The following is a 27,402-nucleotide window of genomic DNA, read 5'->3' as shown; positions in this document are numbered from 1 at the left end:
CAAGGGTGGAGAAGTGGGAAGGCGAAGGACGCGCGTTCCCGGGCTCGTGACCGCCGGCGGCTCGGGGAACCGGCGCCCAGAGAGCCCAGGAGAGATGGCAGGCGGCGGGGACCTGCGCGTCATGGACACCCTCCGCCTGCTGCTGCTGGTGGCCGTCCTGCCCCTGGTGTCCCGGGGGGTCAGTCGGGGAGCGGCAGACTGGACCCAGGAGAAGGTGAGGGGCTGCTGCTGGGCGATTGTACCTGGGAGGCTCTTGCGGGTGCGGGGACTCAAGAGTCCCGTGACCCCCACCTAGGTAGGATGGGAGGCGGGGCAGAGCCGAAGTCCCCGGCCCCTGCGCCCCGAGGAGTCGGGGCTCTGCGTCCTCGCTGGCCGCGGGGATGCTTTGGAGATGCCACGGGAGCTGGGTGATGTCACCGGCCTCCGCTCGGCTGCGGTCGGATGCGGGTACTGATAGGCACAGGAAGTGTGACTTGCCTGCGGTGGCGGAGCCGGGAGGTGAGGGTGCGTCGCCGCGCCGCCGCCCGCTCGGGACACGCGAGGCCAGCGGTCTCTGCGCTCCTGGCCGCCGGGATGCTGGCCGCGTCTGGCGGTGTGCCCACCGCTCCCTCGCCGCGACATCCAAGGAAGCCCTCCCGACGTTGAGGTCTCCATGCAGTCTCAGCACGGTCCTGTCACTGTCAGTCTGTTTTAGATTTTTAAGCGGATCAGCTCCGAACGAAGGAGCTTGACTGGAGACATGCTTTACTTTAAATAAATATATATATATATATATTTCTCAAAAGACAGTAAAATGCAATTGTCAGAGAAATGTATAGAGTTGGAGATTTCACATGAGGAACTTAGGATAAAAGTGATTGGCAAGTTTCCTTTGTGTGAAGTATATAGGTTTACAATTATTTCCCTTTCTTGTGTAACAGTTTTGAAATCCTGAAATTGCTAGGAACTTAAACAAAGGTTAATGGTATTGGAGTAAATGGTATACTTTTAAAGATACTAAGAAAAGCAGCAATGTAAAGGGATATAAACTTTGACAGTGTTGTTGAACAGATCTTTTAAATGCTTACAGTCTGCCAGTATTGATTCGCAGTATTGATTTGCAGCTTGGAAATCCAGGACGTAAGGTGAATGCATAGGCCCTCTCATGGTCCACATGCCTCTCCTGCCCAGCCACAGGCGATGTGTATGAATAGCCCACTTCAGCTCTCTGGGTGACACTTACAGCTTCACCATTCAAGGGCCACAACATGCCCCACTTACACATGGACACCACTAGCCATAGGGAACCTGGGGAGGATGAGGGTAGTCAACCCAAGAATAACTTCATTATAAGAAAAGCTTCCTTTGCTGTGCAAAAGCTTTTAAGTTTAATTGGGTCCCATTTGTTTATTTTTGTTTTTATTTCCATCAGTATGGAGAACAGTATGGAGGTTCCTTAAAAAGCTACAAATAGAACTACCATAAGACCCAGCAATCCCACTACTGGGCATATACCCTGAGAAAAACCGTAATTCAAAAAGGGACATGAACCACAATGTTCATTGCAGCACTGTTTACAATAGCCAGGACATGAAAGCAACCTAAGTGTTCATCAACAGATGAATAGATAAAGAAGATGTGGCACATATATACAATGGAATATTACTCAGGCATAAAAAGGAACGAAACTGAGTTATTTGTAGTGAGGTGGATGGACCTAGAGTCTCATACAGAGTGAAGTAAGTCAGAAAGAGGAAAACAAATACTGTATGCTAATGCATATATATGGATCTAAAAAAAAAAAAGGTACTGTTGAACCTAGTGGCAGGGCAGGAATAAAGACAGACGTAGAGAATGGACTTGAGGACATGGTGTGGGGGCGCGGAGGGGGGAAGCTGGGGCGAAGTGAGAGTAGCATCGACATATATACACTACCTAATGTAAAACAGTTAGCTAGTGGGAAGCAGCCGCATAGCACAGGGAGATCAGCTCTGTGCTTTGCGATGACCTAGAGGGGTGGGATAGGGAGGGTGGGAGGGAGGCTCAAGAGGGAGGGGATATGGGGACATATGTATGCATATGGCTGATTCACTTTGTTGTACAACAGAAACTAACACAGTATTGTGAAGCAATTGTACTACAATAAAGATCTATTAAAAAAAATAAATCAGCAAAATCTTAGCAAAAAGAAAAAGAAAGAAAAGCTTCCCATGGGGATTCAGCACAGACTTAAATCTTCTCCTTCCTGACCAGAAATTGGGAAGGGGCATTAACTACCGAAATGTGGAGCCACCAAATGTGTCTATGATACATGGACATGAATGGAACTAAATGAGGTGGGGACTGTTTGAAGGAGCTGCTCTGAAGGGATCATCTACAGGCAGGATGTATTTGTGGGTGGGAGAAGGTGCTGGATTCTTACAATGTTTTAAATGAAAGAGACTAACTTTTGAGAAATGTCTTTTAAAGCACGCATCCCTTTTATATTTAAGAAACTTCTGATCGCTTTTCTATTGGGAAATTGTTTCCTTTAAAGTGGTGCAAGCTAAAGAAGCAAATGACAAAATCAACCATGACAATTCCTGATTTCTGGTTCCCCCTGCCCTCCCTTACTCTCCAGGCTTTCATAAAGTCTTCCAGATGTCATGTACAGTTTGAAGCCTGGGAAATGAATTAATCTACACTAAAATACATGCCTTCCTGCTCTGAATGGCATTTAGCTATTTTAGTCACGTGGGGTGTGCCCTTGGCACACTGGTCTGCCCAAAGGTGAGGTGTGGTAAAGGAAGCATTGATTTTGAAATCCATTTTCTTTGCTTTGAAATAAAGGTGTGTCTCTAACAATGGGATCTAATATGTAAAAACAGTTCAACCCTAATTTTTGGTTGTGTTTAGAAGACCGTGGTTTGCTTATTTGAAACTTGTAAACATTGTTTTCCATAGAAGTAATATTATAAGTTGTTAGATTCACAGGTGGGCCCACAGGTGTATACTTAGGGGCATTGGCATCTGGGTACCAGGATTCTATATATAAGCATCTGACTTGAATCTCACTGTGTCTCTGTGAGGAGGGTATGTTCATCCCCAATTTACAGATGAGGAAACTTGATCACCATTACAGCAGCGAACTGAAGAGCCCTCATGTTTCCTTAGTTTAACTATCCCTTTATTATTGGATAGTTAGGTTGTTTCCAAACTTTATTGTAAAGCTGGGACCCAACATATTTTAATTGGTAGAATTTTCCTTTATTATTTGAGTCATATTGAGGGTGGAGGGACAGATTTTTTGAACAGAGGAACCTTGAACAGGAAAGTTAGCTTCACCTAAAAGTCCTCCTCCAGGGTAGTTCTGGAGGACAATTACTGCTCTCACAGCATTTCACATTCTTCTGCTTCTGGAGCCACATATATTCTAAAAAATCTTAGGGCTCCCCTCCTCCATGGTTCTAAAAGTTCTTAGCCATCTACCCCTCTACCCATCGTGATTCTTATGAATCATGAAGCAGCAATGGAGACTCCAAGGAAGGGACAGGGGGCCAGTGGTAGCCTGGGTATTGGTGGCAGAGGGAGAAAGAAAATGTGCCATTTTTGAGCTTCTACCATCTGGCAGGTAAGTACTATGACATCCATTATACAGATAAGGAAACTTTTCCTAGTCACAGCTAGTAAGTGAGGGAGCTGCGATTTGGCCCTAAATTGTTGTTTTCAAAGCCTGCACTACTTTGCTTTTAGATAGAGGGCTGCTAGCCTTTAAAGAAGACAGAACTTTATCTTATTCACTTCCCAACTGTTCCACAACTGCATTTGTAATATCAGTGGCATCTGACACAGAAAGAGTTCAGTAAATGCTGGCTGGGTTGAATTTGCAGTAGACACAGGTGTTAATCTGAGTGCTGTCTGGGAGACGCTCATATGGGATGGAAACTAGAATTGAATTGGCTATGCTTCTGTAATGTTCTCCCTTTAATTCAATGGTTTGAGACCTCAAATCCCTCTGCAAGCTGGGCCAGCTCTACAAATTATGTAATTAAACTCCTCTTTGGCCTGGCACCATGGGATTAGTCCAGAGGAGATGCTGTAGGATATCTGGGTCACACTTTTTTAGCTGAAAGATTCTTGTCACCCAAAGCAGACTTATTGTCCTTTCTGCCTGGATGAAAGACAAGGCAGGGGCTGTAATAGAGACTCATTCCTCTGAGAATGCCTGTCCCAATAGAAAATTGTCTACATGCCTTTTAACTGAAATAAACCTAGAATAATTGGGGGTTGGCATTTAACATTGGGCTCACCATAGTTTTGCCTCATTTGTTTACTCTCCTCATGCCCAGCCCACACTTTCTTTCCAGGTTTCCCCTCTTCCTTCTTCCTCTCAGCCCCACATAGATGTTTAGATTTATTGGATTCTGAGAGTCAGCCTCCACAAAAATAGAATGGATGCCATTTAGTTTGGAAAAAGCGAATGCTTTTCCATTCAGGGCTTTAATAAATATCAATAGAAAGGCTTAAGTAATTAAGGCCAGAGAAAGAGCCCGGTGACAGTGACAGAGACATCAATGATTTATTGGACAGGGGGCTCTTACACATCCAAAACAAAGCGTCCTGGAGTGACACTCCACCCCACTGGGCAGGTGGGCAGTGCGGCGGGGGGAGGTCATGGCAGCAATCTTTAATATAAATTGCCCATTTACACATCAGCTTGATTTCCTTTCACTGTGGACATGGAGTGAAGGACCACAGTGACCAGGTAGGTTCTGGGATGGAGTAATAGATAGTGCATAGAAAAGGAGCCCCTGGCCAAACAGCCTTTGACACAACAGTTCTTGATTGTCACAATGACTACTGGGCCAACTCAACTCTAAATCATCCCAAGCATCGACTCTCAGAAATTCAAAAAGAACAAAGCCCACCAACATTGACCCACAGCACTTCCTGGCCCTTTGCAACAGGCAGCCACTTGTCTTTCCTGACTTTATAATTTCTGTTCATTCAACTGATTTGGTATATATGATGGCAAACATGCCCATTTTACTTTATTATTATGTAAACATAATCTTAGTGAAGTTGAACTATTTTAGAAAAATAGTTCATCTGTCGATTCCACATTTGATGAATTCATCCAGTATTTATTGAGTGTGCCACGTGAGCTGGGTACTGTGTGGTTCTGGGGAGAGAGTGGAAAATAAGAGAGATAGTTCCTGTCCTCTTGGAGTTGACCTCTTGCATGAAATCAGCCATTAAACAAGTAAACACACAAGGCCTCTGGGCTACAACCTGAAATGAGCAGGAGTTAGCCAGGTGAAGAGGAAGGGGAAAGCCTTCAAGGTAGAAGGCCTGAGCCTCACACTGTTTTGGGTCCTGGAAGGATGCCAGGTGACTGAAGCATGGTGAACCCGGGCAGGGGCAGGGTGGGGGGGTGAGTGGCCCTGCATGGGGCTTGTGAGGCAGCAGGAGAGACCGGAGGCTCTTGTTGGCCGTGTTAAGTAATGATTAACCATGTAAGTTTCCGACTTCTTGCCTCCATTCTCTTTTCACTTCTCACATTTCTATTGTTGTCTTTTAGCTCCTTCTTCCTTCTCAAAGTGCTGTTTGAGAGTTAACAGGAGGACTTAGATCTGAGGTACCAAGGAGTTTAAAGGCTGCAGCAACAAATTTACTAAGGAAATATATTTTAAAATGTATTACCAGTAAATAAACACAAACCTTGAGATGTTCCAGATACAGCATCGATACATTGTATTTAACAGTGGAAGTTCACAGACAGTGTAGGAAGGCAGAGGAGAACTAGCATGGGATGGGGAATCTACAGGGCCAGGATCCTTTCTCTCGAACTTACCTGTAACTCTCCTACAACCTTGGGAAAACCAGTTGGTTTCTCTGACTCAGTTTCCACTGACAGAAAGCAAAGAGATTGGATGATAATCATCTCTCGGTGGCCTTTCCAGCTTGGAATTCTATCCCTCTTAATGTTTCATAGACGGTAATAGAACTAATAAAACTTTCCAAATAGTTACTGAGGCAGTTTACATGTATTAGCTCAATTATAATTACCCTAGGAAGTAGGTGTTATTACCTCCCTTTTACAGATGAGAATGTTAAGCCTTAATAAGGTTAAGTAACCTGGCCAGCTAGTAAGTGGTGGGGAGTTGAGTTGAGAGGCTGAGTTGAAGGGGGGCTGCCTGGACCCACAGCTCACGCTCTTTGCATGATAATACCTGAGAGTGACGCTGAAGCATAGCAAAGTGTAGATGGGTATAAGTAATTAGGCAACAAGCATTCTCTAATTCCACAGTGTCCCATGGAGTGAAGATAGCCATGTGATAACTTAGACATAGTCAATTTACACAGGTCTTGGAAAAAGCTGTAAAGTAGACAGGGCTGCCCTGAGCTCTGTTTTGCATTCCAAAGAATTTGTGTTACCTTCAACCTTCCCCTTAGGGAAGAAATCCTCTGATCAAGGAATCACACTGATGCCTATGGGGAGGAGTAACACATTCCATCACTGAGTACCTGATAAGCATGTAATGAATGAATGATTCATCATTACTCGTATCACATGTAAAGTCATATCCAAAATACAAATTTGAATGTTTGTTCAGCTGCTTAAATTAAGGTTCACTTAATTAATATATAAGTGTACCAAAGAGTGTGAGCATTAATAGAATATTAAAATAATTTTCACTGAAGGCAAAATGTGTACTATTTAGTGGGTTATAGAATCATCAAGCTCAGCTGAAAAGAATTGCAGCAATCATCTAGGTTAGTGCTATTCAATAGCAATATATAACGTGAAGCACATATATAATTTAAAATCTTCTAGTAGCTCTATTAAAATGTAAAAGGCGATAGGTGAAACCAATTTTAATACTATATTTTATTTAACTCAGTATATCAAGAATTTTCATTTCAACGTGTAATCACTATAAAAATTATTAGCGAGATATTTTACATTTTTTTCATGCTAGGTCTTTGAAATTCAATATGTGTATTACACACATTGACTGTCTACATTTCAAGAGCTTAATGGGCACATGTGGCTTGTGGCTACCACATTGGACAGTGCAGATTTAGCTCAAATTCCTTTATTAGTATTTTGAGGGGAATGAGAATTTAAGGGACCTGCCCAAGGTCATCCAACCTATAAATGGCAGCCAGAAACTTTGAATCTAGTTTCTCTCACCCCAAGAATATACTTATTCTGTAACACCTCACTGGCTTTTATAAAGCAATTATGCTAACAAATTATATTGTTTTTTGGCTGTAGTTTTTGAAATATTAAGTTTCCTTAAGACTAGGATATCAATTGTTATTTGTAAACCTTAGTTTTACAAAGCAATTGTACAAAAATTATTAAAATAACACAGGCTATAAGTGGTAAATATTACTTCTCAGGTTCAAAGCATTATATTAATTCTGTTTTAAAAACAAGCCGCCAAAACAGTTTAAGTTCTAGATCTAAGGGGCCAATTTTAAAGTTGAGTGGTTTAATTTACTTTGTATAACGTAAGAGCTATCCCTTTATTTTGAGGTTCAAAGCGAATATTTTACAATGGCAAGTGTCTCAGGATAAGTCTTAAACATATTATGAAATGATAGCCAGTTAAATAATTTTATTTGATCCTCAGAATTATCACCAACCAGCCCTTTTGAATTTATCGTCTCTCCGACAAGTTGCAGAAGGCACCAGTATTTCTGAAATGTGGCAAAATGACTTACGACCGTTGCTGATTGAGCGATATCCCGGATCCCCTGGAAGCTACGCTGCTCGCCAGGTGAGAAAACAGCACACAAACCTGAAGGCTGTGGAACACTTTGCTTTCACATGAGAGATAACATTATGCCTGAAGTGCTGAGTTGTCTGATACTCAGATCTGTCATCTCATCTTTTTCACTAAAATAAGCACCCAGAAAACCAAACAACTGAGAGCAAATATCTGTTCTGAATTAAAAGATGCATGTTAACCTAAATCAATTTATGTGTGAAATCTCTGTCTGGGGTGCAACATCAGACAGGGTACTAAGTACTCAACTCTTGATCATTTCTATGACACAACCCCAGGTACCCAACCGAGTTTTCTTGGACCCTAAACACCCAATATCAACAGGCTTGGACATTTCTTTCTTAACCACTCTGGGTCAAGAGTGAGTTACTGTCCTAATAAGCCTTTATTCCCCTTTGGGAAATTGTATTCTCCCAGGAGGGAGAGTCAAGATCAGTGATAAGCTACTCTGTCCAGTACAATGCTTCTCAGGCTTCTGACTCTGGCCCATGGTAAACAAATATATATATTTTACATTTTATACACACAAACATAGAGTTAACTGATACAAAAGTTTCATGAAAAATACTCCTATTACCTGCAATCTACCCAGATATTAATTCTATTTTACTATTTATTATTATGATTTTTTAAAAGCTGGTCATGACCCACTAATCTGTTTTCAAGGCACACTGATTTGCACACTGCAGTTTGAAAGGCACTGCTATAGAGGGTAGATTAAGCCATAAGGTGGGCTAGACCTGAATGTCTCTCTGTCTCCTTAGTGTCAGTCCTCTTAAGCAATCAGAAACCCCAGCCCTGAATGACTATTTTTTCAAAGTAGCCCCATTTTAAGGGGCAGCTTGGGAAGGAATGGGGTGAGGCTGGCCTCTCATATCCTCCTCTGAGAGTAGCCCACCTGCCCTAACACTTCAGGCAAACACCTTGGCACTCTGCTGCTGTGACAGAGGGACACCTGCAAGGCCTGGCAGCACAGCTGGTGGGCTCTTCCTTTCTATCCAGTATTTGGCTTCTGCTTTTCAAGTTGAGCCCAGATGCCATTGTCTGTTGCCCCGTTAGCCTCTTGTCTTCTATCCAAACAGCTCTTGCTTCCCCTAAGGACTTAGGTGGCAGAGACCCAAAGAGCACCTTAGTTCTTTCCAAGCTCTAGGCAGAGTGAGGAATAATGCTGATGATGGCTGATGTTCATCTGGCACTTTTTTCAGGTCAGCCACTTTACAGAGGTCTTTGCATGGATCCTCTCATTCCATCCACACAATAATTGTGGGTACAATTGTTCTCCCAGTGCTACAGATTTAAAAAGACCTGAGGGGGCTACTGTGGTGGCGCAGTGGTTAGGAATCCACCCGCCAATGCAGGAGACACGGGTTCAAGCCCTGGTCTGGGAAGATCCCACATGCCACAGAGCAAATAAGCCCGTGCGCCACAACTACTGAGCCTGAGCTCTAGAGCCCGCGAGCCACAACTGCTGAAGCCCGTGCGCCTAGAGCCCGTGCTCCGCAACAAGAGAAGCCACGACAATAAGGCTGCGCACCACGACGAAGAGTAGCCCCTGCTCACCGCAAATAGAGAAAAACCTACGCGCAGCAACGAAGACCCAATGCAGCCAAAAATAAATAAAATTAAATAAATTAAAAAAAAAAAAAGACCTGAGGCTTAAGTATGCAAATTAACTCACTCAAGGTTGTACACATAGCAGTGATGAGGCCAGAACCAGGACTGGTATCTGCTTGACCTCTCCATCCAATCCCTGGAGAGTGGTAGCAGGGAGAGACCAGCTCTGTGGTGTGTGCTTACAAATGTGTCCAGCTCTGTATCTTCTCAGGCCCGGGTCGGAGAGTGAGGTGCATACCACTCATTTCAGTGACCTCCCCTGGGCCTCGTCTCCCAAGCATTTTCTAAAAGAAGTTCACAGCACTTACTGGGTCTTCCCCAAATCCTCAGTTCCTCATTAGAAAAAATCTAGGTCTGTAGCACTCACTTATCTCCACTTTTTTCATTTCCCCATACCATTTGCTCAGAAGGCCAAGTATATACCGAGAAATGTATGTGCATACTTCAGACCTGAGGTTCCTTGCCTGTGACCTCTAGAAAGCCATAAAGACAACAAATATTGCTATTTGATCTTTAACTTCAACAGAATAGATTTCACAAATAATACACATAGGTTCTGTCATGGTTTTAAAAATTCATATTCATCTAAAAGTGTTACAGAATCCATAATAACATCTTCCATGTCATGTGGGGTGGAGGCAAGTGAGAAATTTATTGACGGTGCTTTGGAATGTGCTGGGAATAGCTGCTGGGCTACCTGCACATGGGCTGGCTGACAAAGTAGTAGTCCTAACAGGATGGTTGTGTTAGAAATCTCACTTAAGAGATTTGATTTTATAATTTTGGGGAAAGAAAATTACCACGAGTTTTAGGAAAGCTGTCCCCTAAGCTGTGGAAGATAAATGGTTCCCTCTTTTGAAGATGAGGTAGATGACCCTGAGTTATTATGAGGGAACTACACTTAATGGCTTTAGTTTGACTAGGATTAGTACCTTTTATTCTGAACTACATTTTGACAAGAATGGTGGAAAATTATTTTTTTCTCCTAAGGCGTTTTTGAGCACTAGATCAGATGTTTTATAATTCATAGAGTTTCAGGGTTATAATTAAAGGAGACTCTAAAATCTAAAAAAAGTGTGGACTTGATATAAAATTGGTTAGTGATTTAACTTTTATCAGTTATCAATAAAGATGTGCATTGCTATGAATTCCCTTTCAGAAGATAATATGGGAACAATATCCCATAGTCTGCATTTTTATTGTCTCTGATCAATGGGCCTAAAGCTGCCTGTTGGATTTTTAGAATATTTTTATTAGAGAAGATACTTTATTTGTAAATTTAATACTTTGACAGTATTAAATTTTAGAGGATTTCAGTGATTTCTAGCTGAGAGAGGAATAAAAAATAAATTTAAAAAATCAGGGTGGTAAAGTCTCACTAAGGAGCAAGCCAGAAACTTTGTCTAAAAGAGGCAAACTTGAAACATGGTGGTTAAAATCCCCTGTGTATGTCCAGTGCATCTGAGTAGCTAAAGCTAGGCTTCTTCATTGAAAGGTATGTGTATCCCTGAATGGAGGGCTCTGGGTGGAGGGCCTTCAGCTTGGAGCCTGAGAGACTAATATATGGTCCACCCAAAAGGGAGGAGGACCCTGAAGTCCCCAGTGGCAGGGTTCAGCATGCAGACAATGGTCTGTTTGCAGACTTATTGCAAATATCGCAGGATCTGCTTCCTCCAAACAAATCTGGTCTACTAATGACAGTGTTTCTCAGAACTTGGAAATGAGAATGTAAGTTTAATTAATTTGACCCAGGATCATTCACCAGTGTTAACCTAAAATCCCCTGGGGCCTTCCTCCCCAGGAAGTAGAATGCCATGTTTACTTTTATCTTTCTCTCTCTTCCTCTCTGTCTCTCCACTCCCACTCTTGGCCTGTCTCTGTCCTCTCTCCTTGTCTCCCCCTCTATTTTCATATCCTTTTCTTTGTCTCTCTTTTCAATCTCCATCTCTCTCTGTCTCAATCTATCCATCTCTCTTTGTCTCTTTTCTCCCTTCTCTATTTAAAAAGATAGATGTATAGAAATCCAAGATACAGTCTGTACTCTAGATTGCATTTTAGCATGCCTGGTAGGCAGAGGCTTTTGCTACCTGTAGTTAGAGAAGCACAGCTGCTTTAGATGCCCTCTCATAGCCTAGCACTCCCTGTTCAGGGGCACTCTAGTGAGAAGAACAGTAGCTTCTGGAGCCTACTCTAGAGAATTATAGTGGGAACTTGCAGACTAAGTCTGCAAGCCAAAAGCTCAACTGTAAGGGATATTGGTGACCTAATTAGATTATGCAGCCAATTTGATTGTTTATAAAGAAATTAGTTGCTAAGATAAATAAAAATATTTATACTGAATAAAAAATGTTAGTTCAGGCAGAACCCTTTTTGGGGCATTTGCTGATGCTTTTGTGGATTTTAGTGTCAACACAGATATCAGAAATTATGGCCAAAACCTGTTCACTGGATGAGGAATGAGTTTGTGTGTGAGACTTCAGCTGAGCAAAGCTAACAGATAACATCTTTTAAAATCCCAATTCATTTTGTAAGCATGTAGGCAGCTATTGGTATTGAACACATTTTATGGAGCAGCTCATCATCTGGATACCAGATGTTCTGGCGGATGTGCTTTTTATTTTTTTTTAAGGTTGACCCCTTTTATGGAAAAATTTCTTTTCGCCAAAGTCTGAGGATAACTTATTTTCAAATTCTCTGGAAAACTTGTCTTAGATGCAGTGATTTCTCTCTAGTCAAACTATTCATGTTCCATATCATATAATTTTATATAATCTCATTGAGAATAACTTATTTGTTATAATCAACCCATATTTACTGATAGCCTACTGTGTACAAAGCTCAGTGCTAAGAATTGTGGAGAATAACAAATGAGATATGAGTGATAATTTCAAAAAGGTTATAAAGTTTTAAAAATTATTTTTATATGAAAAGACAACCTGTAAATGTGTAATAGAAAAGGTAAGGTACTGTGTATACATGCTCTTTAGGCCAAAGTCCACCTCCTGACAGAGAGCAAGGAGTGAATATCTGGGAAACTGTTTGTTTATTTGGCTTTTGCAGGGCTGACTGTAGAGGCACTGTCCTCCCTCTGGCTTAGTTTTCCTCTTCCTGGAAGCTTCCTGCCCCAGTTGTTCCAAGGCCCTTGCCTACGTGTCATGTCACATTAGTCAGGGCAGGTCACACAAGACTTGGCTAGGCTAGAAAGTCATGTGTGGAGGGGAATCTCCCATTCTTTTCCAGTCATTATAAGTTATTTGTTTATCACCTCAAGGTCCATCCCCACTGGATGTTCATTGTGGAACAAACTGCCGGATGTGTTGATGGTTAGTTTGTTGTGTGACTTAAAAATAATTTTTTAAGGCAACTTACAAAAATCTGTATAATATTTCAAAATGAAATAAATGGAACATAGTGAGGAAAATAAAGCAAAGGGAAAATAAAGATAGGAAAGGGCAAATGGAACAGCAATGAACTCACCTGTAGCTTTTCACACCACAAACTCTAGATTCTTTTTATTTTTTTAATAAATTTATTTATTTTTGACTGCATTGGGTCTTTTTTGTTGTGTGCGGGCTTTCTCTAGTTGTGGCGAGCGGGGCCTACTCTTCACTGCAGTGCGCGGGCTTCTCATTGCGGTGGCTTCTCTTGTTGTGGAGCACGGGCTCTAGGTGCGCAGGCTTCAGTAGTTGTGGCACATAGGCTCAGTAGTTGTGGCTCGTGGGCTCAGCTGATCCGCAGCATGTGGGATCTTCACGGACCAGGGCTTGAACCCGTGTCCCCTGCATTGGCAGGCGGATTCTTAGCCACTGTGCCACCAGGGTAGCCCTAGATTCTCTAAGAAGACACCTCCAGTCCCTGAAGTGGTGTTTCTTTTCCATCTGCTGTTTTTCCCTGTCAGTCACCATGTTGCTCACAAAGCCCAAGATGACCAGGAGAGATGGGAAAATAGATTCTTCCTTATTTTCACCGGCGTTTGCAGTGGGTCTAGACCTGCCTTGAATGCAAAGGGAAAACTGCTTGATATGTCATTATGGTTCAGAGTTGCTTATTGATTCTTAGAGCGGGCAGAACCCCAAATATCCCCCAACCATCCCCTTGTAACGGGACTCTCTGTGAATTATCCTTAACAGGGGAGCATTAGTATTTTTTGTTAGTGTTTGTTACATTATGAAATATTTGCTGACTAGGGGCACATACTAAGTGCTTCGGACAAAAAGAGCTGCCATGTGCAGTTCTCACCCTCAAAGAGCTTAGAGTAGAAGTTATGACCTGTACGACCCACCTAGTATATCTAATTTCTCAAACCTGTCTTGTTATCCTCCTAAAAATATTAAAAGTGGGCTTTAATATATACTGAACTGAAGCTCCCTCTCCTGATGTGCAGAGATGTCCATGACACACTGTTAAGTGAGAGGGGCAAGGAGCAGAGCAAATATAGAGTAGGATTCTATTCTTATAAGAATATACATCCCTCGGCCAAATATACGTGTTTGAGCGCTAGTACATTTTTGTATAAACAAGGAGAAAGGTGTGGAAAGATATACAGCAGACTCTTAACATCGATAATATTAACAGTTGGTTGAGTTGGATTGGCAGGGGGAGGTTAAGGGAGAGGGAGATGATTAGCTTTTCCTTTAAACATCCTTGCTTCATATAATAAGCATGGATTGCATTTTTTAACTTGAAAGGCATTACATAAAATTTAACTGTCTAGAGCTGAAATTTTGTTTTTTGTTTTGATCAGCACATCATGCAGAGAATTCAGAGACTTCAAGCTGACTGGGTCTTGGAAGTGGATACCTTCTTGAGTCAGACACCCTATGGGTACCGGTCTTTCTCAAATATTATCAGCACCCTCAATCCCACTGCTAAACGACACTTGGTCCTCGCCTGTCACTATGACTCCAAGTATTTTCCTCTTTGGGACAACAGAGTGTTTGTGGGAGCCACTGATTCAGCTGTGCCATGTGCGATGATACTGGAACTTGCCCGGGCTGTAGACAAGCAACTCCTTTCGTTGAAGGTATCTGTTTCCCTCTTGTAGATTCCTGAGATAAAACATGTTAGCAGTAATTCAGAGTGAATTCTAGAATCCTTGGGTGAGTGAGAAAGCCATTTAGAAGTGTAGACTTTCTGTACATTTTGTACTAATTTGTTGCAAAATGAAATGAAGTTGAAATAATATTAATTGGAAGATTATATTATTTAAAATGTCCACCATGGGCAATAAGTACATGATAGTATATTCATTGATTGGCACTTGATTTCTTAGTTATGACTACACATCAAATTAAAAAAAATTTTTTTTTTGTGCAAAAAATGAAGAAGGTGGAAGGTTGGTACAGGCATGTGTAGGAGAATTATGTTTATTTCTTCTTGTTTATATAGTCATGGAACATCACAGCCTTCTATACTGAGATGTGGCAGCCTTGAGTCAAGGAGGGAGTTTCTGCTAGTGGTTCTGAAGTAGACAGTGGGTAATTCAGACACATCAAGATGAAAAGCATGAAGCAGAAATGTATTATTGTTATTATCTGTGAATCTTGGCTCAATTTTATACAGCATAGCAGAGCTTTTGTTACATTCTCAGCTCAGAATACTTCTGGGACTCTCAGATGTTATTTCAGTCTCTGTGTTCTTAAGTGTATATTGAAAAAAAGTGCTAAGCTAGATGAAGACACTTTGTTCAGATATCACTCATAACCAAGTAAACACAACAAAGCAGAAACAAAAAACTTTGTTCGCAGGCAACAAATACCTTTTTTTCCCCTCGAAGCTTTATGAAGGGGCCAGCTTTTGATACAAGGGGGGTAAAGAAGTAAAAGATTTATCTTGTAATGGAAGTAATAGAGATATTTGGTTCTATTTTTGCTTTAGATGCTGAACTTGAAGAAAGCAAGAATTGTTTATAACCTCTCAGTATCTTTTTCACTGTTTTTTCATTTTGTTTTGTTTTCTGAACCTTCTATAATGTCTTTGTCCCATGCTCTGTCCTGCTTTTAACTAGCATCCTTTCCCAGCAATTGGGTGAGAGAGTTCAGAAGCTGATATAAAAGGTTAATTTTTCGTATTTGCATTTCTAGTGTAAGTACATGAAGTGAGGTGAAGTATGACTTAAAGACACAATCTGTGTGGTGGGCTCACAATCTCTTGGTGAGCTCCTTTACTTTTTTCCATGTAATTCACACCTGCTTTTGGTGAACAGAAACAGAAAGGACTGAATGAGTTGTTGCGTGGGGATCTCCATTAACAAAATACTCATATATTCTTTTAATTATCTTTTCTAATAGAGGTAAGCAGTGATGTGGACAATTAGAAATAAAGACTGGTTTTGAATGCAAACTTTGAGAGTATCAGTTTTATTCTTCCAGTTGTACTTTAACTAGATTTGTATTAAGGACATATTTTATGTCCTTCAGCTGTCATGGGTTGGGTAAGGGGTGGAAGAATGTGACCTGGGAGAAGACTGGATAGGAGACTGGATGATGGTTCCAATTCTTTGCAGTCTTCCTCCTCTAGCAATAAGATTGCAATTATACATTCACCTCTTTTGTCTTGTAACTTTGCTGTGCCCTCCCACTTTAGCAGGTGGTACTTCCTCATTTCTTGTCTCTGGAGTTGGTTATTTGACTTGCCTTGGCCAATGGGATGCTAGTAGATGACACAAACAGAGGCTGGAAATGTGCTTGTGCAATTGGACTTGCTCTGTCATGTCTTTGCCATCGTCATGGGGAGAGCGTGCCTTGGCTGGCCTGCCAGTCCCAGGAGGAGGCTAAGAGGCTTGTGGAGCAGAGCCAAGCTAGATGACTGCAGGGTGAAGCAGAGCTTCTCCAGCCTAGACCAGTTGTCCCCAGTTGACCTGCAGACCCCACAGAACTCATGATTGTTGTTTTAAGCCACTGAGTTTCGGGTGGTTTTTACACCTTAGTGTTGTGGCATTAGCTGATACAGCCTTGGTTGGGGAAAGACTGCAGGTAACATACTGACCCTGTTAACACTGGTTACTAGGCGTTTGTCATATTGCCAGGAAGAATGACTAGAAGAAAATCTAGCCATACAGATTTTCTAGCTCCGAGATACTAGGCTGAGTTATTAGAAGTTGAAGGCCACAGTTATTTTTCTGCCAATCCTAAAAAGAAGTAAAAAGAGCAGGTTGCCTCACAGGACTCAGAGTAATCGTCCAAAACGGTCTATGCCTATTTAAATGAAATGGTGCTAAGAGAAGAGAATGAAAGGAAGTCATTGCACTGAACACTGGAGTCGCCAAGCTGTTGACATTTCTGAGGCACCCGAACCTTCAAGCTTGCAGAATATGAAGACTGTCTCCTTTTGCTTCTGCCCTGGGCATGAACAGAATGTCTCCGGTCCCAAGCAGTTTTATTCTGCCCTGGTGTTCTGTTTGATTTGGAGTTAGAACTTTAGAACCAGTCAAGGCCCTTTAGACAACTGGAAACTTAGACTGTCTCCACTAATGTATGCACTATACACGTGTTGCCAGTGAGACAATCTGTTTCATTACTGAGTTCTTATTAAACCCTGAGTGCATATATAGTACACACATAGACACATCCTGTACTTAGTACTGTCAGGAGTTATGAGAGACTCAAAATACAGTAAACTCTCCTTTTCTTGGGGCCTAATTAAGGAGTAATATTAAGACAATTGAAATGATTACCATGCAAAGATAACTTACTTTTCACTTGATAAAGACATTTTCCTCCTTCTGATGAAATCACCCTAAAACAATCAAGAAAAATTCCATCTTTGAAGAATCCAGTGAACATCTGGAAACCACCATATGAAGACAGAAGGTGAATGGAGAAAAGGCAGATGACATATCAGAGTAGAGAGACGTCACATTCCCCAGAGGGGAAAAAGGAAGCCAGTGGTCCCCTGAAAAATCCTGACTGGCTCAGGGATGGGAGGGGACAGTAAGGAAGGCAGAAGTGAGGCAGAGGGCGGAGGAGGGGAGTGTTTTAAGTCTGTATAAGGAGTACTTAGGTATATAAGATTTCTACCCCACAGCTGGCAGGTAGGTGAGTATTCCACCTGTACCCTTGTAGGAGATGACACGATATTTTTCTGGAGAAATTGAACCAGGGAGGTTCTGGATGTTGGGACACCAGATATAAAGGAGGGCAGTAATAATGTGCCTCATGGAAATCAGTGAGTTTAGGGGAAAGACTACACACGGAGCAGTGAGATTCCCTAGCCTTCCCTTACTTCCAGCACGAGAAAGACAGCAGCTAGCTCACACCCATCAGACAGGAACCTGGAGGATCCTTCTCTGGAGAATGTGAACCACCTCATAGAAAAGACCCACAGACAGTGACATTTGGGGATCCTCAGTGAAAACACTCACTGGGCATCAGATTGCCCTGCAGTGGAGCCAACCAATCTGTGTCTCTAATCAGTGTTTTAGTATCTTATTGTTTAATGCAAATGAACACAAAGGATGATCAGATATTTGAGGGCCATCTCCAGCATGAAAGAAAGAAAGCAAAACAAATAATGCAAGTTGAAAAATGAACTCAGAAGAAATAGTGTACAGGAGCAGAAAATAACTTAAAGAACACTATTTTAATATCCTTAGAGAGATAAGAGGAGAAGTGTTATCCATAACAGATTAAGGAAACATCAGATGCAGTTCCTCCAACGGGAGCACATTCCCCAGTACTGCACAGGGGCGGAGAGAGCAAATGGTGGTGTATTTTTCTTCATCCATGTTCAGCTGCCTGAGTGCAGGCACAAAGCAGCTAGAGAGTTGGACTTAATATTATATTTTTGCCATGTGAGTTTGACCAAGGCAGAGGGAGGCACAGGAGTTGAGTGTGTACGCAGGGAGCAATTAGAATGATTGACTCTGGAATTTAAGCTGAATATATAGTGAAGTGAGGACATCATAAGGGTAAAGGAAAGACTGGGAAAAGGTGAACATTTCAAAAGATTATGGATTCCAGTGGGGTTGAAGGATTGTGGGGATAGGGTACCAGAAGGACTAATCTGAAAGGTGAGAGTTGTTGTCAGACAGTGGAAAGTATAAAATCAGTCAGAATCCTACTCACCCTTCTGAGTTCCACTCAAATACTGTCTCTTTCACGAAGTCTTCCTCGACACTCCAAGGATTCCACTTCTCAATCTATCCAATTTCCAGAGGAGTTTTGTGTTACGTTTGTGACCCTTGGTACATTTTGCCATACCCGTGTATTTGTTTCATCTTTCCCTAACCCAACTAAAGTGTAGGTTCCTCTGAGGGAGAGACTGTAATTACCATTCTTTGTATCTCTGTTGCATTCCAAGGGCAGATTCTTGAACCTAGACTCAGTACAACACTGCAGACTTACATAAGGTGAGAAGCAAGAAAGATTCGCATTGTTTCAGGTTGGATTCCCTGGGAGGTGCGCTCTGACGTGGAGGTTAGCATTTCAATCACAGAGTAGGGAGTGGCCTTGACTCAACACCTGTGGCAGGGAGGGGAAAGAAATGGGAGCAGGCAGAGGGAGAAGCCGGGCTGCCATGCAGGCTCACCAACAGCCTCAGCCAACCCCTGGGGAGCTCTGGAGGTAGCATGGCCCTTTAGAGAGCCCCCAGCACCTGCTTAGGCCAGTCATTGGATGTAGGAACCCCCATGACTGAGCCAATCCTTAAAGGGACAAACAACTGAAGGCCTTCTGCAGACACCTCTACTGGCAACAGGGACAAGGCACCCTTCTGAAAGGGACCTGGGTGTTGTGTCACAGTGTCTGCCACTGCAGTTCCATAGTTCCAGAGTTCTCTAAGGAGTAAGAAAAAAGTATAAGACTTCTCTTTTCAGAGGGAGTGAAGAAGGTGAGATTTCTGTGGCTGAAGACTGTGGGACCCGTGATGATTTTCAGAGAGGAAATGGTGCAAAATACATTTTGGCATATTTTCACTCGCTTTGGCTTCTTCCTTTTCTTCACGGCACATCTGTCTTTTTGTCCAGTTAATAGGAAAGCGTGCTATTTTTTAGTTCTCATATTTTTGCTCTTTTTCTACTGTTTATTTTTTTAAATCAGAATATTTCAGACTCGAAGCCAGATCTCTCACTCCAGCTAATTTTCTTTGATGGAGAAGAGGCTTTTCTTCACTGGTCTCCTCAAGATTCTCTGTATGGGTCTCGGCACTTAGCGTCCAAGATGGCATCAACTGCACATCCACCTGGAGCGAGGGACACCAACCAATTGCACGGCATGGTGAGTCCAGGTGATTTTCACGGTGCTGCAGCTACAGACTCTGCTTCAAAGGAAGCCTGTGGCAGGGAGGGGAAGCCAATTAAAGACCTAAAAATGCCAAGGCATTCTTGGAGCAGAGTGTTTATAATAGAACATTTTTTTGGCAGGCGTTGGGTTTTTGAGGAATCCCAGAGCTAAAAAAGAATGATTCTAGGTTAGAAGTTATGTTTGACTGAGCTCAATTAAAATGATGTAAAAATTCAGAATAAGGAAACATAAGATTCATTTCAGTCCCACGGGAGCACATTCCCCCAGTAAATATTAGAGGTGGAGAGAGCAAATCCCATCTTTGAGGCCTCTGTCAAGCCAGAGGAGGCTGGGGTCTTGGGAAATGGAGTAAGAGTGGAACATAGTATGGGGATGAGAGTGAAGAATTTCCTCGGTGGCTTCAAAGCATTATAGTGACTCCAAGTGTGTATAGGACGTTTTGATGTGTCAGTTTTGACGTGGTGTTTTGGCATGGTGGTGGAGACATTTCAGTGCTGCCTTAAAACCCTGCTCCCATTACCAAGTAATGGGTGCAACTTATGGCCCCCTACTCATCCCCCATTCTGACCCCACAGCCCATACCTAGTCCCTTACTCCACCTTTGAATTTCCTTCCTATTCTGGCTCTCTTCCCATATTTGACTTTCACTCAGTATTTGAGTCCTCACTAACCACAGCATGGAACCCCTGAGACTTCATTCTTCCCTGTGGCTCCATCCATCCCTGGCCCTCACCCTATCTGTGAACTGATAGCCTGTTTCTAACCCTCTCCGTTCATCCCTGTCCTTTGCCCTATCACTGACCTTCACCCTATGAGTCCAAATGGCCACGTTCAATGTCCTCTGTGAATCCAGCACATCTCATGTTGGCTTTCTCTCTGTTCCGTTGGCCACTGGCAGCTCATAAGGGGTTAGGAGAACACAACTGGTACCTCATTAAATCACTTCTGCTCAAGTGGCTAAAAAGGGTTCAGAGGAGAAGAGACCTGATTGATTGGCAGGAGGAACAAAGTTACTTGTTTACCGGTCCAAATATATGAATCCATAGTGATAGTTAGACCATTTTTTTTCCCCCAGAAACAAACTCTTAGGAGCTTATCCAACCTTATGAATATACTCCTATTTCAAACAAGCCTATTTTTTCCCAGTGAATATATTTAATCATCATTCATGAGTTAGTAGATACTATGTCTTTAGAGTCATATAGACTCTGAAAATATTTATCTATTACATGTCAGGATCAATGCTAGATATTTACCCATACCTTACCTCACTTATATAAATCAGGAGTTCTTAATCTGGGGTTAGTCTTCAGGGTGTCCTCAAGCCTGCTGATGCTTTATGGCTCAAATAAGTTAAGAAACACTGGTTTATTATAGAGGCCTATAGCCAGAAAGGACCTTTAGAGATCAGCAAGCTTGAGCTTCTTGTTTGATAGAAAAGGAAATGGATATCCAGGGACTAAGCTCATAGAGCTTCTAGTCAAGGAAATTTTCTTATATGCTGCTTTAAGGAATAAATAGTTACTATCCAAATGCTCTCCTTTGGCAGCTGTGTTATTATAGACTGGGGATAAAATGGCTAATTAGAATGGAATAGAGGATCAGACAGGCTTGCATGCCTACATGAAAATAAAGCAAATGTATTCTTTTTTTTTTTCCTATGAGATATTTATCCAAATGTCCTCCTTCTAATTTATCCTTAGTGATATCCTTCTGGGGTTACAGACAAAAAGAATCTACAATTTTCCATTTGTCCACATTGCATAAGCAAGATTTAAAAATTTCCCCCAAAGGATTCACTTACAATGTTATTAAACCTTTTGTTCATTTATACAGCTCCCCGTTTTGTTCTCAGTTATTAAAGTGCAGTTAGTTTTTTTTTTCACCTATTCTGCCTTTTATTAATTTTATTTATTTATTTTTGCTGTGTTGGGTCTTCATTTCTGTGCGAGGGCTTTCTCTAGTTGTGACAAGCGGGGGCCACTCTTCATCGCGGTGCGCGGGCCTCTCACTATCGTGGCCTCTCTTGTTGCGGAGCACAGGCTCCAGATGCGCAGGCTCAGTAGTTGTGGCTCACGGGCCTAGTTGCTCCATGGCGTGTGGGATCCTCCCAGACCAGGGCTCGAACCCATGTCCCCTGCATTAGCAGGCAGATTCTCAACCACTGAGCCACCAGGGAAGCCCCGTGCAGTTAGTTTTGACCGATTTTTTTTTTTCCATTGATGAGTATGAAATGTGTTTTGGCGACAGTAATTATACAATATTTTTTCTCCCTTAGGACTTATTGATCTTACTGGATTTAATTGGAGCTCCAAACCCAACATTTCCCAACTTTTTCCCAAACACTGCCAGATGGTTTCATAGACTTCAAGCAATTGGTAAGCACCACTGTTATTAAAGAGTCAAACCTGGTTTCTTCCCACTGACAAACACTGAGTTTTAAAATTCAGAATTTATGATTTAAGTGTGTGATTTGAGTATACAATATACTTTACTGGCTTTTTTTCTTGCTTTATTGATTAGTTTATTATTCCTACTCATCTCTTTTAGCAGGCCCACTTTATTTTCCTGCATGAAACTGAATTTTGAAACGGAAACATAAAATACTACATTTCATATTTGCATATCCTTAGAAATGTCTTGGAAATATTTTCTCAGAGTCCTGTTTGAAGCATATGGAATGCATTTTTAGGGAAAACTCAGCAAAGCATGTTGGATAATGATGAATGTTATGTCCTCATAATGATACCAAAAGATATTCTTTAATGTTTCTTTCTTTTCCATCTCAGTCATTGTCATCTTCTCTTTTCTGCTTTATGCAGATGTGATTTTCTTTTAAATCTAGTACTATCTCTGCTTATTTTCCAAAGGAGTAAGAGATGGCGATGCAACAGCAAGCCAAAATCCTTCAAGAGTCATTTAAGGGAAGGTTCAGTGTCAAATAAATGAGTGGAAGGGACCAGATAAGGTTAGGCCAGACCAGCCAAGGAAACAAAGATATCTATGGCTCAGGAGAGAGGCTTGGGGCTTGCAGAAGGAAAAGGAGAATAACTTCTTTCTCTTGTACCTCCACTCCATACACCCCTCCCTCTCCACACACATACACACAAACACACAAAACAAAACACAACAAAGCACAAAAAATTGGCCTCAGGGAGAGGTGAACGTGCGATAGAATTTTATTATAGAATCCAGGCCAGGAGCCCTGCTTTGAGGCAAGAACATCAGGCTAAGAATTCCTTTCTAGCCACACGAACTTTTTGGAGCAGGATAGGGTTGTACTTTCTTCTCAGCAGTGGGGAAAATGCTGCCATCTCAACTCATGCTTTTGCCACGGGTTCAGAACGTGCTTATATCCAGATCTAGAATATTATGAAAGAAACTTTTACCTGAACCTCAGACGCTTATCTTTGGCAAATTTAAGTTTCTAGTTTGAAAGAATTGCTATTATTAATGTAAGCTTCTTGGGGACACTTCCTTAGAGCATGTTTTCCTTACTTTGAGTAGCCTCAAGAAATTGGGTTTGGCCTTCTGTCAAGGATTTGATTCCCTTCTCTTATTTCCTCCACTGGAATGAATTTATATCAGTAACTCACATCTTAATACAATTTTAACCCATTGTATAACCCACTGAGTGATACTTACACTTCAAACCATATCTCTAATTGTATAAGGAAAAGTTGTATCCTAAGGTAAAGGAATTATAATTATCAATAAACAGATGGGAATATTGTTTTGGTCATAGTAAGGGCTTTCTTGATGTTCCTAAAATCACATTACATATGAATGCTTACCACTCGGTCTAATTTTACCCTTTAAATGTAGTAATTAAAATAACCAATCCTGGAAAGTTTCATTCAGTTGCCTTAAACTCTTCTTGTGATCTCTTATCATCTTGTAACATAGGCTCATGTTATATGTAATCCTGTAATACATGGGTTCTATATTGCAAGATGACAGGACTGATGGAATGTAGGCCAGTGGTTCTTAAATTTTAGTGTGCATTAGAATCACCCGGAGGGCTTGTTACACCACAGATTGCTGGACCCCACCCCCAGAATTTCTAATTCAGTTGGTCTGAGGTGGGACCAGATAATTTGCATTTCTAACAAGTTCCCAGGTGGTGCCGATGCAGCTGATCAGAGACCACTTTGAGAACCACTGATGCAAGTCATAATAGGTATCCCTTTCCCAAAGAGTGGTCACTCAGTATAGTACTTCATACCTATTCTCTCTAAGGATTCCCCTTTCAAGCTCTGCATCTCCTCGTAAGGTATCCTTCATGCAGGATTGAGGATCTGTAAGTATCTGCACCTGTGTTTTTTCTCTCCATTTTCCTCTAGCTTCTCATTCTCCATCTCTCCATTGTTCTGTTGAGTTTCTGATTCCAAGGAGGTTCTCACCTGTAAAGCTAGAATCATGTGTGACTCTTAGAAGGACTCCAAAATGTCCACACCCAAGTTCAGCTCAGAGGGTTTTTTTTCTTTCTTTTTTACCAAGAACAGTTTTATTAAGATCCATGGTCAGTTACAAGTTTGGTTTGGTTTTTGGTCACTGGTCCCAAATGCCACTATTCTGAGTTTACATCAAAATACAAAGCCCAACATTTACAGTTTGAAAACTTAAAAAAACAGACGCCAAAGACAAAGGCTTTTAAAAATCTCGGTTGAAATGTCCTCCCTGCTGCGTCATCTGTAGAATGAAAGGCATGTGAGATGCTGTGAGGATTTCTGACAGTGAACTCATATTCATCATGTACTTTGAATATTTAAATGTTACCCAAATATTACTGTGTCTTTGAGTGCTTGATTTGATTGAAGATACAAATGATGCTTTTGACCATCTTTGGTTGTAAACGAAGCCGGCAGCCTACCCTCAGGGGACAAGGTGGTGACGGCCCTGATGACCTGCTGAGTGGCCTGGGGACGTCTTTGCTCCCATAGGGTCTCTCCTCCTCAAAAGCAGGCGTGTGGCCCAGACTTGGAACTGCTGGGAGAACAGAGTGGCCCTTGCTTTGCCAAACGTGGCAGCAAGATCAGCTTTAAAATCGCGAACCAGAGGAGAACAATTGTCTAATTTTGTTAGGGCTCTCTTTTAGGGCCTGATTCTTCTTTGGAGCCAGAGGCTGGGTTCCTGTCCTGGGGTTTCACCGCCCACCTCCAGGGCAGTGAGGGCAGAGGCCCGGGGCCCTCTGGGGAGGCCTGACTCCTGCAGCTCAGAGGTTTTTGTCATGGGTGTACTACTGCATAATGTTTTAAAACCAAGTGTCAAGATTTCAAACTCCTTATGCATCTGACTGTTGATCAGATAAAAAGATACGTTCATCTGCTGTCTAATTATCATCTGCAGAACATGAACTCCGTGAATTAGGTTTGCTCAAGGATCACTCTTGGGAGAGGCAGTATTTCCAGAATTATGGTTATGGAGGTGTGATTCAGGATGACCATATTCCATTTTTAAGAAAAGGTAATGTATGAGTGTATATATGTATGCATGCCTGCACATGTGTGTTTTTTACCTATTATATTTATTGTACTTTATGTGCATTTGCAACAGTCTAGAAGTGTGAAGAACCATTAAATTTAAAAACTGATTAAGTAAATCATTCACCAATCATCTCATGGCTTCTGTTTTTTTGTTATGAAAGTCATTCCAAATCCCTGAGGACACTTTTATATTTTTTCCTACACATAGAATATTTATCAAATCTCATATACCTCTGAACATGCTGCCTTCCCTTTCATAGAGCTAGATTGTATTCTTATAGTTTGTGTAACTGTGGTGTTTTCCTGCTAATAAAGAAGCAATATTCTTTTTCTTCTTTAAAATTTATTTATGTTTGGCTGCATTGGGTCTTTGTTGATGCGCGCGGGCTTTCTCTAGTTGTGGTGAGCAGGGCCCGATCTTGGTTGCGGTGCGCGGGCTTCTCATAGCGGTGGCTTCTCATTATGGAGCACGGGCTCTAGGCATGCAGGCTCAGTAGTTGAAGTGCACAGGCTTAGTTGCTTTGCGGCACGTGGGATTTTCCTGAACCACGGCTCGAACCCATGCCCCCTGCACTGGCAGGCGGATTCTTTACCACTGCACCACTAGAGAAGTTCTGCCTCCCTATTCTTTATGTAGGAGCAAGAGTTATCTTTAAAAAATGTCAATCAAATTATGTTACTTTCCTACTCTAAAGCTCTGGTAGCTTGCCATCAAGTAGAAAAAGACCCAAAGTCTTTATCATGACCTACAAGGGCCTCCATTTTATACCTCTTTTCTCCCTCACCATGACCTCCTACCTCTCTCTCTAATATTGCTCTGATCCAGCCACATTGCTTGAGGAACACATTGCCATTCCTCAAGCAGGCCAAGCACACTCCTACCTCAGGACCTTTGCACTTGCTAAAACTGCTGCCTGGAATGCTCATCCCCAGATCTTCACACAGCTTGCTTTCTCCTTTGTTACATCTATTTAAGTGTTAGCTTCTCAAAGAGGCCTTCCCTGATTTTAAATACCTCTTTATTGGCCCTACTCTCTGCCTCTCATTCTCTATTCCCTTACCTTGTTTTACTATTCTTTATAAGCCTTCTCACTTTCTAAAATTATTTTTTGTATTGGTTTCTTTCTCTAGTAGAATGTAAGCTTCATATGAGCAGGGCTTTGCCTTCTCACTGATGAACCCTCAATTCCTAGAATAGGGGCTGGTACATAGTAAGTGCTTTATAATTATTTACTGAATTACTTAACATTTGTTTAATGAGTGAATGGCTTTGGAGTATAAGGGTAAGATACAGGGAAGTACACAGAAGATGATGAACGATCAGCTGTGTTTATATAAAATAGTATAGTACAGTATATAGTACAGTCCTACTCAGATTTCCTTGAAGAATGATACTTTCTAGTTTACTCATGGGAAATATGCACTTAGTTACAAGTTGTTTCATCTTGTTAGGTGTTCCAGTTTTGCATCTGATACCATCTCCTTTCCCTGAAGTCTGGCACACCATGGATGACAATGAAGAAAATTTGGATAAAACAACCATTGATAATCTAAACAAAATCCTAAAAGTCTTTGTGTTAGAATATCTTCATTTGTAATATTCTGGTTTAGTTTATGATAATTGCATCTAGTATTATATTCAAAAGTCAAGGCACCCTTTAAAATAATCTGACTCCAGATGCTGTGTGGAAACTTCTATCCTATAGATTCATTCTATAGGTATCTTTGAATATCCTAGATTTATGTCATGTCCAAATTGCTTATTCATTTTCATCTAGTAATAAAGGGAAATGTAAGAAAAACTGAAGGTAAATATCTTTTAAAAACTTCTTTAGATAAGAAACTATGAAGCTAAATCAGATGTGTATAGTCAGTATCACGTTTTTCTAAATCGTACTTAAATATGATGGTCATGTGCAAAGTGCAGCCTTAGTTTTATGATTTTCTTATATTTGGGAATCTATTGCATATAATACAAAACAGAGATGCAGTTTGAAGACTCAATTTCTTTGAGAAATCTTTGTACGGTTTATTTCATGGAACTTAAATCAGAATTAAATGCCATGTTGTGAATGTCTTTTTTAATATATGAATGAAAAATTATATAACTTAAAGTATAGCTCAATTTTTATAGAGTTTTACAAATTTAACATTTTTATTGTAAAATAATATAGTCAGTACCAAAAATCTAGAAAATGGAGAAAAGAAAAAAACCCTATAATTTCATTATATTAGCAGAGTAACCATTTACTCTAGTTTTCCCTCACATATTTTCAATGCAGTTTTTATGTCATTATAATCAAA

General features: G+C 41.4%; 1 protein-coding gene across 1 annotated transcript; it reads left to right on the top strand.

Annotated features, from left to right (window-relative positions):
- Nucleotides 1-27,402, top strand: QPCT (glutaminyl-peptide cyclotransferase). Its single transcript, XM_065890929.1, has 7 exons — nt 1-214; nt 7,602-7,748; nt 14,116-14,394; nt 19,409-19,585; nt 21,891-21,990; nt 24,962-25,078; nt 26,551-27,402. Exons 1-7 carry the CDS (start codon nt 95-97, stop codon nt 26,694-26,696), a joined length of 1,086 nt encoding a protein of 361 aa, XP_065747001.1. The 5' UTR covers nt 1-94; the 3' UTR covers nt 26,697-27,402.

The sequence above is a fragment of the Phocoena phocoena genome, chromosome 14 (genome assembly GCF_963924675.1).
Source record: "Phocoena phocoena chromosome 14, mPhoPho1.1, whole genome shotgun sequence".
NCBI classification, from domain to species: Eukaryota; Metazoa; Chordata; class Mammalia; order Artiodactyla; family Phocoenidae; genus Phocoena; species Phocoena phocoena.
Note: the sequence above shows the minus strand (reverse complement) of the source record. Positions and strands in the feature narration are given on the sequence as shown.

Coding starts and splice junctions, on each gene's coding strand:
- QPCT (XM_065890929.1), top strand. CDS start 95: ATGGCAGGCGGCGGGGACCTGCGCGTCATGGACACCCTCCGCCTGCTG. Junction 21,991..24,961: donor TCATAGACTTCAAGCAATTG/GTAAGCACCACT, acceptor TATCATCTGCAG/AACATGAACTCCGTGAATTA. Junction 25,079..26,550: donor TATTCCATTTTTAAGAAAAG/GTAATGTATGAG, acceptor TCATCTTGTTAG/GTGTTCCAGTTTTGCATCTG.